The sequence below is a fragment of the Podarcis cretensis genome (assembly GCF_951804945.1).
Source record: "Podarcis cretensis genome assembly, chromosome: 3".
NCBI lineage: Eukaryota > Metazoa > Chordata > Lepidosauria > Squamata > Lacertidae > Podarcis > Podarcis cretensis.
Window position 1 is genome coordinate 116,719,849 of NC_137172.1, and position 13,657 is coordinate 116,733,505.

A 13,657-nucleotide genomic window follows, 5' to 3' on the forward strand; every position below is an offset into this window, starting at 1 on the left:
CTTGAATCAGCAAACTCCTCCTGTAAGCCTCCCGACACACCTTTTCTCCTTAAATCCAATTATAAGCCTTGGGTGATCTGATAAACATTGACAATCGAGATCTTGTGTGCGTCAATAGTAGTGTTCGGATCGTGTGTGTTTTCAAACACCGTGGCCGCCTGCCATAAATTTACTTTTCACAATCTTGGTTTAGTTGTGTTAATTTGCCCATTAGCAAAACATCCCATAATTTAATAAATCCAATCTGTCTCCTGTTAATAGCCAGGATGAGTTCCATTGTTGGGCTACAAGGCATCTGTGCCGCAAGTAACATATGTTGTATTGATTTTTTGTAGGAAGGAACAAGTGGCATGTTAAGTGTTCAGAAAGTATATAGTACTGTAATCCTGGGCAAGTTTGCTTGGACTAAGCCGTAACTCACCCTGCCCTGAGGACTTAAGATAGGTTGATGTGTATGAGGTAGGTTAGGGTAGGGTTGCCATATTTCAGGAAGTGGAAATCCGGACACAAAAGTTGGGGCAAGGTTACCCACCAAACTTGGTTGCTGAGTGGTGACTTGAACCATTACAAATTTGGATAATAGCCAGATCAGCAAGCACTGCCCCGCCCCCCAAGCTGTCGTTTCCTGTTCTGGAATAAAAAACAAATACTGTATGAATTGCGGGGTGTGTGGTTGTTGGTTGGCCAAGGTGTTCAGAGCTACTGTACGTATCTGAGCAGTGGGCAGCCTTTTGAGTCTCCCTTTTGCCTTGGAAAAGGGTCAGGAGTGGGCAAGCACAATTTTTGACTTTGTGACCAAGGCCAGCCAGAAATTATGGACCCATGTGTGGAAGTTAAGGTGTAAAGAACTGGTGCCTTGAGTGCAGAGTTACTTTGCAATCCCAGCTGCTGTTTATGAACAGCAAATATTGTACCTCCCAGAACTCTGTCATATAACCGCTGCAGTGCCATAACAGTAGGATTTCATATTATTGAACTCACTTCCATTTAAATTACAAAACTACATCTAAAAGCATATTTTAAGAGCCTTGCCTTTTTGTTGTGCTTTATCATGTGGTACATTTTCCTTTAGAAACAATTTTCCTTACAATATAGTAAGGAAACATGAGCATAATCTTAGAGAATACAGTTCTAAAGTACCACATTAAGCAATAAGTTATGTTTGTCATATGTCAAATTGTTATTGATACGATAAATCCCAGAAGAAGAGTGTAGCACATAATGGTTACTCCCAATGTCACCTAAAACATGGTTTAGTAAAATATGAACAAGCCTAGCCTCCTCCTGGGCTTGTGTGCTCCCTCCCACCAAGGAGGAGTTAAAATGCTTTTTGTTTAACCGTGGTTTGGCATACAGTATTAGATTTGAAACTTTGGTTAATTATCTAGTGGTTAACTAACCAGTCAGCTTCATACCACTGTATCTGAAGTGGCTTCTTTGAAACGAAGTGTTTAATGTTAACCACAGTGATGGGTCTGGACAACATGAGAAACTGCAATTAACCAAAAGCAGAAGTGAAAGCTTCCAAACTCCTTAGTGGAGGGGTAGAAGGAATCCATAAGCCCAGAGGATGCTAGCCTCATTCATATCTTGCTAAATTGTATAATACTGGAATACAGTAATACGTGTTAATATTTTGTTCCTGGGATCCCATGGATTATGTAGGTTTCCCCTGTTCTATACTTCTTGGAGACAGTATCTCATTTTTTCACTTTGTTTATAGAACCACTGAGTAAAAGTTACAGGTGTTTTGAGAATTGAACATAACTGTTATAAAACACTGTACACAGGGTTACCTTCTGGGTGATGACTAACTTTAGCTCCCCAAATTCTGGCCTGGCTTGCGTAGCAGGAACATTAGTTGCACTCCTAGACATTGGTATAGTTCAAATCTAATTAATTGTTGCTTCCAATAGAAAGAGTATTGCTTATTGTGTTGCATCAATGTACATGGTTAGTTTTTCAAAGAAGCCACTTTCAGAAAGCCACTGCGAAGTTGACTTGTTTTAAACCAACCGCTAATTTGTTCAACACAGTTGCAGGTTTGACAACATGACAAACGATTATGAAGTAAAAACAGGTAGGACAAGGGCCCTACCCAGATAGTTTACAATCTCTAATTCAACACACAGGAAGGGAGTGGGAAGTGGAGAAGGAAAGAATGTCCCATTTGAGTACCTTCACTTTCATTGAGAAGAGGTTAATGGAATCTAAGAAGGCTTTGATATATTGTAACGATGAAATCCAGGGTGGGGTGAGGGCTTTGGTGTCTTGTCTTTGAAGTATTTTTGGGTACTGTGCAGGAATTATATGAAATTCAGGGAGATTCATATTTTGCTGAAGCTGTAGGGGGCAGCTTTTGTTGCCAGCACACTACTGTACTTCAATAACCCCTAAAAGGAGCAACCACATGGTTGCCCAGATAATTTGACTAATTTCCATGGTATCACCAGCACCCTCAGAAATGCTGATGTGGGAAGCAACTGTATCTCAACCCTGTGGTTATTTCTCATAGGTGTTATTGGGGTTTCGTGATATTGAGGCACCTGGAAGCAGCTCTGTGCTGTTCCTATAGCACAAATTAGCAAACACACTTTGCTTTCTTCCCTGGAGATAAGCAGTATGTCGTCAGCTTGTGTCTTTGGCACAAAGGGAACTTTAAGTCTGAGAAAACTGTTACGTCCCTTCTTGTTCAAGAAATCTCTCTGGAAAGGAAAGAAACCTTTCTTGGCATTTCTTTGCAGAACGGCTTGCTTTCAACTTTTTTGGGTGGGGGATTCTTAAAATTCATTCTGGTTCAGATTTGGCCCTGGCTGCACCCATTTTCAGAGTAATCAATTTTTCCTTTGCAGCATACTGCCCAATGTACACACCACAATGTACACACCACTGTGTATCATTGAAAATAGCGCACGAAACTTGGTTAGGTTCTGAATTGTACCTAGTGAAAGAGATTTGGGGAGCAAGAAACAGGATTAGTTTATCTCATTGGATGAACTATTCATATCATAGGATAAATATTTCCAAGTCAGGTTGAAATTTGATTTTGTTTTTGCATCGTTCCATTATATGTTAGGCAACATTTTCTTACCTCTGTGACTGTTACACTGGGTGTGGGAGAAAGGATGTTGGGGAGGACCATACTTAAAAGATGAAAGTTTTTTATGATTGAAACATGATAGCAGATACATTGTATTGCAGACTTCTAAAGTGTGGAGTAAGTACTACTTGACATAAATTTAGTGGGCAGTGTTCTGAGTTGAGGGACAGATTAGGGCAAGAGATTTTGTTTCCTCTTCCAATTTAGGTGTATATTGTAAAACACTATAAACATCCATTGGAACTGAAAATTTATGTGTCAATCTCTGGTATTTTGGTCTGTCTGCAAAAAGTTGAAGCTGGCATACTATTATCATCTGACTCACCAGTGTCAAAAGTTTTAGAGGCCTGTGATTTTAGAGGCCCTTTTAAGAATGTTAGGGGGGGAAGGACTACTAGACCATGTAGAAAATGAACATTGTATTTTAGCTGCAGTTCATTCATTTTCAGCTTTGTATTCTTGTTATAAAAAAGTGTGCCTAGACATTCTGTTGTTGTGCCCATAACCTAGATTTAAGGTGCCGTTTAGCTCCTAGCTTTCATATCCCAGTTTCTAACACTAAATGGAGGTGATTGCTACAATAATTTTAGCAGAAAGGTGCTAGTACAAACGGACTCATTAAAATTCTGCTACTTGAGGGAGGGAGCCAATCCTAATAAGGGAGAAATGAGCCTCAGCGGTTTGTTTATTTATTGGTAAAGGGGTCTCTATTTTGAACAGGATTTTTTTTTTTTATGTATCAAGCCATATCCAGTACAACATTATTAAATCCATGTAAGCCTTATTCCTGCATGCATGCGTAGAATTACTCATTTTGGTATACCTACTTGGAAATTTAGTTTCCTACCCCCAATTACAAATGCCATACTGTGATTCCACATTTTCTGTTAGGGCAAACAGGAGGGACAGGTAATGTTAAAAGTTTGGTCATGGGTGGATAAAATTGCTAGGCAGTGTAATTTTAGGGTGTACTTGCATATATGTGTTCTTTCTGGAATAACTGGTTTCTCTTGTCCCCCTACAACTGCTTCTCTACGGAATCAGTCAGCATTAAGAGGATGTGTTGCCATTCTTTCTTTCCTTTTTACTATTTGTTGAAGGCACTGCCTAGAATATGTGTGTGATGTGTAGTCAAAGTTCTTTGGATAGGATGATTAATGTCTGGTATGTAGTCTGCCAGACAAGTACAGTACTTGCATTAATGCAGTCATTTAATTGTCATCTAGGCCTCCTGCCAAAACTGATGCATTGCTCTATTCAATATTGGAGGTGGTCCCGTCCCCCCGTCCCCCCGTATTCTCTCTGACTGGAATGGAAGCAGCATAGAAGAACAAAAGTTTGAGACTCTTGAGTGAAAAGATGACATCACTGCACAGATATTCCTTTTCAGCAACCATTGCCTTCCTCTTAAACTGATACCGTGAGCTGATTTCATTGTGAAATCTGTGGCACAGATTCTTTCTCCCTGATAGAAGCCAATATAGTTTAGTGGTTAGATTGTTGGGCTCATATCTCAGAAGATGAGGGTTCATATCCCTACTCACTGAGTAACCTTGGGTCTTAGCATAATCTACTTCCCGAAAGGTTGCTGTGAAGTTAAAATGGGGCAGGAGGAGAACCATGTACAGTGCCTCGAGCTCTTTAGTGGAAAGGCGATCTATAAATGAAGAAATACAGTGGTACCTCGGGTTAAGTACTTAATTGGTTCCGGAGGTCCGTACTTAACCTGAAACTGTTCTTAACCTGAAGCACCACTTTAGCTAATGGGGCCTCCTGCTGCTGCCGTGCTGCCAGAGCATGATTTCTGTTCTCATCCTGAAGCAAAGTTCTTAACCTGAAGCACTATTTCAGGGTTAGCGGAGTCTGTAACCTGAAGCGTATGTAACCCGGGGTGCCACTGTAATGCACTTTCTTCTATTTAAATTTCTGCAGATGATGCTTAGTTTGCTACCTATTCAACCTACTGTGAACCTAGGAGTCCAGAGATAATGTGGCTGAATGAGATCTGGTGGTGGGCTTGGAACTCAAAGGATCAGTGAAAGCCAAGACTGAATGAAAAGAAGGGTGTAGTAGATAGGAGGGACAAAACAAAGCACACAGTGGGTAGACCTTGCAAAGATTTCCAAGAAACAGAATTGATGCCACAATTCTGTAGTATTGGCAGGAACATTAATAAGGTAGAAAATATTGCACTTGTGGAAGGGGGGTGGAGTGTGTGACTAGAATCATGTTGTGTGGGTAGGGGAAGACTTTGTAAAGCTAATTTCTGCTAAATTCACGTGGTAATGGACTCATTCTCTGGCCTCCATGCCCATCCTTTGCCCGGAGTGTAATAGAAAATGTGAGGGAAATTTTGCTATGCTTAGAACTACTGCTTCAAAGGTGAACTTAGGAAGGCACCATGGTGATAAAAATGGGGGGAAATCAGCACTTTTTAATGCAAGCATGTATTTTAGCAAAATGGCAAAACAGTAGGCATCTTTGGGAAGTCATACCTGTATTGCAAATGGCACCTGTTGCTCAAGGGTCCTAAAAACAATTCATGTGGTATGTGACAGATAAAATAAACATTGCACGCTATCACTCCCTACAATGACTCTTAAGCCACCATCTTTTGTATGCATTACAGCAGTATAGTGTAGTTTTTGGCAAATTATTGAATTTGATCAGTTTCTGGGTTGTGACTGTGTAGCAGTAAGGATTCATGTCTCATTATCAGAATTGGATTATCTCCCATTTGACATTCAGTTGAGCATATTCTCACTGGATTTTAAAGTTAGTGTCTGTAACTGTGATTGCTAGAGATATATTTAATGCATGAATGTCATTATGGATTTTTTTTTAACCATAGTAGGGCAATTTATTTATTACACCAACCAAAATATCACAGAATCCTAGCTTGAAACTTGCCTGGCCTCTAAACCATAATAATAGCTACAGTTTAAGGAGTTATCCTTTTTCCACCCCCTGCTGTGCAAGCATGTTGTGATAAGATAGTGGGATCTTTGTACTGATCAGAGTGGAGAGAATGTTCCCACATATCAAAGATTTGTACCTGTGGTCAGGGTCAAATCATGAGGTGGTAAGGTAATATACTAAAAAGTACTTAAGCAGTGATGTTGTAGTCAGCTTTTTCTATATACTTGGCTATGGAAAACGTACAGTATGTGGATGCAGAACTGGTTGTATTATTGACTGTGTCTGTTCTGGAGAGTGTAAAGCCAAATAATCTGTTTTCTACTGTGCCATGTAATGTGGAACTGGATAGTTGGAAGGAGTTAAAGAAGGGCTTCTTAAAGCATTGAAAGTACCACGTTGTTTCCAGAGTTTGTGAGAACAGAGAGAGGAAATCCTTGTTTGTCTTCCTGTGTTAATGGTGGATGTAGCTATTGTGTAAAATACGAAGGGCTGTCTTAGTCCCAGCTGCACTGCATTTATTGTCAGTCCCTGTCTTCTTTTTCATGAAACTTGAATGTGTGTTCTCTGAGGGTTTCCAGCGAGTACAGAAAGGATGTTGCTGCTGTGTTTTTATTGCAGCACTTAAGAATCGTGGTAGGAATGACAAGGTGTCTATCCTTCTGTTCAGTCAAGACCATCAACACATTAATTCCTCATAGATCAACCTATGCAATCCACTTGAGAGAGAAATCTATTCTTTCTTTCTTCTCCCAACTGTCATCCAGCTCATTGGTCTTTGACTTGTGGGTTGCAGCAGTGACATATATAATTTTAAGTTTTGTTCTGTTAGGGGTGGCTCTCTTAGCAGAAAAAGACTAGGAAAAACAGTAGATGGATATAAACATAGTGGAGGTATATAGAGAAAAATGCAGGGACGGAAATCAAAAGTAGATCTCATTTTGCAGGTCAGGGCTAAATGATGGCTACTGATCCAACTCTTCCTTTGATGGATAGGACAAGAGTAAATTTTGTCTGCTCTTGCGGCAGAGCTCTAGTACTAGAAGTAATTTGTCCTAGCCTGCAGCGGAGGCATCCATTCAATGCATACTTAACTTTTGAGTAAGCCCTGTTGAATTCAGCAAGTCTTCTGAGTTAAAACAATCACCAGTTTGTGCTGTATACAGAATTTTAGTAAGTGAAATAATAACCGAATAAGTCTCTCTTCTTCCCCAGAAATGACTACCATTAATGCAGGAAACGTTAACTTCAAATGGGATCCGAAAAGTCTGGAGATAAGGACATTGGCAGTTGAAAGGTTGTTAGAGCCTCTCGTTACCCAGGTAACAAAAGCTGTATGTGGTGATTTCTAATAATGTTTTGGATCAATAGTAGTGAGTTGGGTAACTATTAGTTTAATTGTACTAGTCGGTAAGATCTGCATTGGACTTCCAAGTATAAAGTGGGCACCATGGCAAACTTGCAATGTGTAGTCTTCTGCCCACATTTTCTTTTTTGTAAGAAAACTTCAAAATAAAACATGAACAAGTTAAAAAAAATCACCTTTTTAAAATAGCTGGTGCATAGCTGGTAAATATGATCTGATACTATCTTTCATAATGCCTTCTGTGTAAAATATTCTTGAATGTTGAGTTTGAATGGGAGAAATCCCAGGTTCAAATCCTTGCTCATCAATGAAGTCCACTTGGTGAAACAGTGGGAAAAAACTAAGATAGATAGATAGATAGATAGATAGATAATTAAAGCAAATCTTATATTGGTCTCTTAAAATGGAATCTGTGGCCCTCTATTAAAACCACAAACCAATATCAAAGGTATTGTGCTCGATTCAAAATAATTCCTTCCAGTAGCACCTTAGAGACCAACTGCACTGGAAGGATTTTTACTTGTTTGTTTGTTTGTTTGTTTGTTTGTTTCGACTACGGCAGACCAGCACAGCTACCTACCTGATTCAAAATAAATTAGTCTTGTTAATCAGTGAAGATGCATTTGTTTAAATGGGACTTAATTAGTTAAGTTTGTCATTTCAATCAGATTTGAGTGCATCTGTTGAAGATTTTGTCCATAGTACTTGGTGATCTCTATACTATGTCTGACTTGAGAGACAAGGAGCACCCAACAGTCTCATTCACTCCTCCTGGTGTATGCACTCCTTCCCTCCCTCCCTTTCCCCTTTTTGGTGCTAATGGTTGATACTAATATCTACATTGAATCAAGTGATTATATGGTTAGAAGCATTTTTCAGACACTGAGCATAGATAACTTTAAAGCAGAGATTAAAACTTCCTTCCAATTTATAGCTTCTAATTCTTGTTTAAAGTCAGCTATGAGTAGCATTCAACTTGAGGTAAATGTAATACTGACTGTAATTATCTCAGGGGAGTGATCATGGAGAATAGCATATGAGCCTGAGTTGGCACATCTGATCCAACCATGATTAAGAGACTGCAAAATGTCATATCTGCACCGCGCCTCACTCACTGACTCAGTTCCAAATAACATTAGAGTGCATTTCTGTTCAAAGGAAATCATGACCAAAATATCTCCTTTTTGAGATCAAATGTAAGTGTGGCATAATAGGTCATGCATATATAACAATACTGAGGGTCAGGGCAAGACAAGTTGTCTCAAGTTTTAATATCAATCTCCAGGACAATCCAACCTATACCTCATCACAATAATCTATTAAATTAAGAAAGAGGACAAAGTTGTGCAATCACATTGTGGATATGTGATTTTGTTTCCTACAAAGGTGGGCGTTTCCCACATGGAAATACCTTGTTTTGGACCTTAACTTTCAGCTCTTTGCTTCTAAGAGATTCTGAGTGCTTGGTCTGTGAGCAAATCACTTTGCTAATTGTTCTTGCATTTACTTTAAATCACCATCCCAATGCAGCTCTATTATTTCTTGCAGCTGGCCCTTCCTGATATAGTCCAGCATAGCTTGATCCAAACCACAATTAAAACTTTAAAACAAAAATCCAATATAATAAGCAATAATACAATTTAGCAATACACAATCATTAACAAAGAGTAAATTAGCAATGTTATATATCACAAAATATTTTCTAAAACAGTGAAAAGGAAGTATCCTGTTAGGTAGTGCAAAGACTTTCTTCAGTTATAAATCAAGAGATTTGTGTAATGTTTGATCTCAAGAACTTAGGTATTTCCTCTGTGGTCTCCATGCAGATGCACGTTTTCTTTTGCATATCTGTTGAGGAAATATTTGAAACATAAATGGGGAAACTTTAAATTGGTCTATCCTAGTGGGTGGCCTCATCCAAGCAGCTTTCTCTATCTTGCAACTTTATTAGGATAAAATTGAATGGTACCATGAATGCCACCCTGAGCTCTTTAGAAGAAGGAATTCAAACATAAGAAAGCAAAATCCCATGTAACATTAAACTTATGTCTTGTGTATACAAAACAGTGACCTGTTTCCATAATATAGAAAGTAATTGTGAATAACCACAGACATGTAGTATCATGAGAAGAAATTGCCTTGGAAAAGGATGAGAGAAAAGCAGTTTTTGAGAAAAGCAGTATGAATATGGGCAGTGCTTTTTTTCTTAAATGTTTAGGGGTACTTTCATTTTCCTACTCATATTGAAATACTGCCCCTCAATGAGGCCAAATTTAGATTCACAAAATGTTTAGGGGTATGCGTACCCTGCATCCCCCCAGAAAAAAAACAACACTGAATATGGGAGAGGGTGAAATTCAGTGCTAAAGTGCATCAGGGAAAGGCAGGCAGATGAAAGATCCACAAAGTCAGAGTTTACCAACCAGGTAAGTGAAGATAGAGCTTAAAGATGCAGGAGTGAAGAAATAAAGGTGAGAACTGCCTGTAAAAACTGTTCTGGAGCAGAAAACTGAAAATTTGCATTAAAGTCTACACTCCTAATCAGCAACTAATGTTTCAGCTACTTAACTGTTTGACATAAAATTCTTTTAAACTTAACAGACTTTTAGCTTGATGTTGTTTAATTAAAATGCAGTCGATCTTGCTTGAATTGTGATGCTTGTCCAACAAATAAATCTGGAACCATATTAGCAGGGAAGGTTCTCATAGTTTGTCAACTAATAATATGTCCTGTGTGATGCTGCTTTCCAGGTTACAACACTGGTTAATACCAGTAACAAAGGTCCCTCCAACAAAAAAAGAGGTCGATCTAAAAAGGCTCATGTTCTAGCTGCATCAGTTGAGCAGGCAACAGAGAACTTCCTGGAGAAAGGGGACAAAATTGCAAAGGAGAGCCAGTTTCTTAAAGAAGAGCTGGTGGCAGCGGTGGAAGATGTTCGCAAACAAGGTATGTAGTAACATCACATTGTGGTGGGAAGCTGAATTGCTGTCCCAGCCCTGTGAATTAGTTCACTAAAGTTCTCAGTCTACAAAACTAGTAGCCTGCCTCTCAATACATGCACATATTTAAAGGTCAGTTTTCATTCCTTTGATTATGAGAAAGCAGCCAATTTTAAGTAATTGTACTGATTTTATTTACAGGTGTATTTCATTTTAATGTTGCCCTTTCTCCATGGAGCTCAAGGTGGCATGTATAGTCCCCCATCTTCTTCTTATCCTCACAATAATCCTGTGAGGTAGGTTAGTCTGAGAGATAGTTACGGACCCAAAGTCACCCAATTAGCTTTGTGGAATGCCATTTTCATCTTCAGTAAGACAAGCTACTAAAATTCTGCTTCTAAAATAAACTTAAATAAACTGAAGCTCAAACTATGTTAAGACCAAGGCACTATTAGCAAGTGGTTCCATAGACCTGATGAAGGGGAGGTTACCTTCTCTTGATGGAGTTGCACTCCCTCTGAAGGAGCAGGTACATAGCTTGAGGCCTCAGTGGTGCTGAGTGCCTTCCATCAGCTTCACCTTGAAGCCCAGCTGTGCCCCTATCTCAGTGGTAGTGAACCTTTAGAGACCAAGTGCCCAAACTGCAACCAAAACCCCACTTAGTTTTCGCAAAGTGCCAACACGGCAAAGTTGTTGAGGTTTTTATTGGGGGGGGGGATTACACAGGATTCTGGAGCTTTTTTAGGGGGAATGCAGAAAATAACTAACACCACTAAAAATGCTGCAAATCGCTCGCGTCAGCAAACATGCGCCTCCAGCTCACCAACAGCACACCGCCAGCTCGTTCGTGGGCACGGAACTTCACTTCACACAACGCGTGCTCTTACGGAATGTTTGCTGCTCACAGCGGCGTGGTCCTCCCCCCCCAAAAAAAACCCAGCACCACTGTGGGCAGAGCACACTCTAAGGAACGCTTCCCACCCGCACTGGGGGGGGGGGAGCAGATGGCCACTGTGCTTGCTGGGCCAATGGCTCGTGTACCCGCAGAGAGGGCTCTGAGTGCCCACTCTGGCACGTGTGCCATAGGTTCACCACCATTGCCCTATCTGGACAGGAATAGCCTAATTTATGTTGCCTACCCTCTGGTAATCTCTAGATTAGATCACTTTAGTGTGTTATATGTCAGAAACCGTAGCTGGTGCAGACAGGTTGCTCACTGGGGTAAGATGGTCTGAGCACAGAACACCAACCCAGGCCACTGCACTAGCTACCAATTACTGTAGTTTCTGGCCACAATTTGAGGTGCTAATTTTGACCTATTAAGGCTTGTGTGGTTTAGGGCAGCAGTACCTCAAGGACCGCTCTTCCCATATGAACTGACATGAACCCTGCTGAGGACCTTCCATGGGAGGTCTGGAGGGTAGCAACATAAGTATGTGTCTTTTCAGTGATGGCTCACTGCTTATGGAGTGCTCTCCCCAGGGAGACTTGTTACATATCATTATTAATAAAATTAGGCACCTGCCAAAAACATACCTTTTAATCAGGCTTTTAACTATTGACAGCCTTTTTGCATGGGTGGAATTTTTTTAATCTAGAGTTTTTTTAATGCTGATTTTAATGTATGTATGTATTTGTGTTTTTTGCTTAAAATATTGTAAGTTGCTTTGAGTGGCAGAAAAAAGCAACTAATAAATTTAATAAATAATATTAACAATAATGGCCCTTTGTAAAACGAGATCTCAACTATACAATTTTCTGATAATTACCTTGACCTCTCTGCTTTTGAGAGCATGGTAACAAATTGTCTGATTTGAGAAATTTTCTTTTAATTGAAAGAAATATCTCTGTCTTCCGTCTCTGGGGGGAAAAATCCAGTGCATTATATTTTTTTCTTTTCAGAAGGTGGGATTTATTTTAATTAATTTTAATAGGATGCAATGTCTCTCCTGGCAATTTACAGCTATTTTCATAATTGCAATAGATATTTATTAGGATTCTGCCAGTTTTGTAAGAAAATGGTGCTGTTTCCACATATTCATTTATTGCCATAGGAAGTGTAAACTACCTCATCCAGTGATAATTGGAAAGACCGAAGAAATGTAACCCCTTTTTTGCTAACTTTGTGTACATAGGAGACTTGATGAAGAGTGCCTCTGGAGAATTTGCTGATGACCCATGTTCTTCTGTGAAACGGGGGAACATGGTGAGAGCAGCCCGTGCCCTCCTATCAGCAGTCACCCGGCTGCTCATTTTGGCTGATATGGCAGATGTGTACAAACTGCTTGTTCAACTTAAAGTTGTAAGTAGTGACTCAACTGTAACTTTCTGTCTCTTTTTAATTTGCTTATTATTAAAGTTGTTTAGAATAGTTTTTTGGAATAGCAGGGAAGACGGGACTGCAGTAGGGGAGTGCTTTTGCCTTCATTCCTCTGCTAATGGGCTTCCTGGGAACATCTGGATAAGCACTGTTGAAAACACATTGATGGATTAGATCAGGGGTAGGCAACCTAAGGTCCGTGGGCTGGATGTGGCCCAATCACCTTCTCAATCCGGCCCGCGGATGGTCCGGGAATCAGCGTGTTTTTACATGAGTAGAATGTGTCCTTTTATTTAAAATGCGTCTCTGGGTTATTTAGGCATAGGAATTCGTTCATTATTTTTTTCCAAAATATAGTCTGGCCCACCACATGGTCTGAGGGACGGTGGACCGGCCCACGGCTGAAAAAGGTTGCTAGATGGACTAACAGATCTTGCTCTGTGATATGACCCCATATACAAGTCTTGGCTGACAGGCTGACATTTTGGCCAATGGGCTAAGTATTACTATGTAAAGTCAGGCTAGGCTATATGCCATTAAAACAGGCAGGTTGCATTGTCATTCAGATTGCATGCCTGTTTCGTTGGGGATTGGAGGGGCCTGACAGATTACTGCTACTTAAGTGTTCTTGGAAGTTACTGGTACTACTTCTACAGAATCTGTATTACATTTTTAAAAGTCCATATAGCTCAAAATCTGATTTAATATTCTAGGTAGAAGAAGGCATCATGAAACTAAGAAATGCTGGTACTGAACAAGATTTAGGAATACAGTACAAAGCTCTTAAACCAGAGGTGGATAAGCTTAATATAATGGCAGGCAAAAGACAACAGGTATAGTAACTTTTTGCATGTTTTCAAATATATGGTTGCTTTGTATACTGGTATAGTATCTGACAGTGTTTGTAACAGAAACACAAGATTACAATGCTATAAATACTTTTAAGGACTGTGGGTGGGTGGCTTTTATGTCCAGGAAATGGGTGTTCAGCCTCTTCTGGATGGAGTTGTAGGTA

At 39.8% G+C, this 13,657-nt stretch overlaps 1 protein-coding gene across 3 annotated transcripts in view; it reads left to right on the forward strand.

Moving 5' to 3' along the window:
* CTNNA1 (catenin alpha 1) overlaps positions 1 to 13,657 on the forward strand; it is a 68,697-nt gene that overhangs the window by 1,655 nt on the left and 53,385 nt on the right. For all 3 annotated transcript variants that reach the window (XM_079969756.1, XM_079969754.1, XM_079969755.1), the window contains exons 2-5: positions 7,232 to 7,338; positions 10,134 to 10,329; positions 12,458 to 12,624; positions 13,356 to 13,475. In XM_079969756.1, the coding sequence (XP_079825882.1) occupies positions 7,234 to 7,338; positions 10,134 to 10,329; positions 12,458 to 12,624; positions 13,356 to 13,475 (588 nt within the window). In that variant the 5' untranslated portion in view covers positions 7,232 to 7,233. The remainder of the gene's footprint in view (positions 1 to 7,231; positions 7,339 to 10,133; positions 10,330 to 12,457; positions 12,625 to 13,355; positions 13,476 to 13,657) is intronic.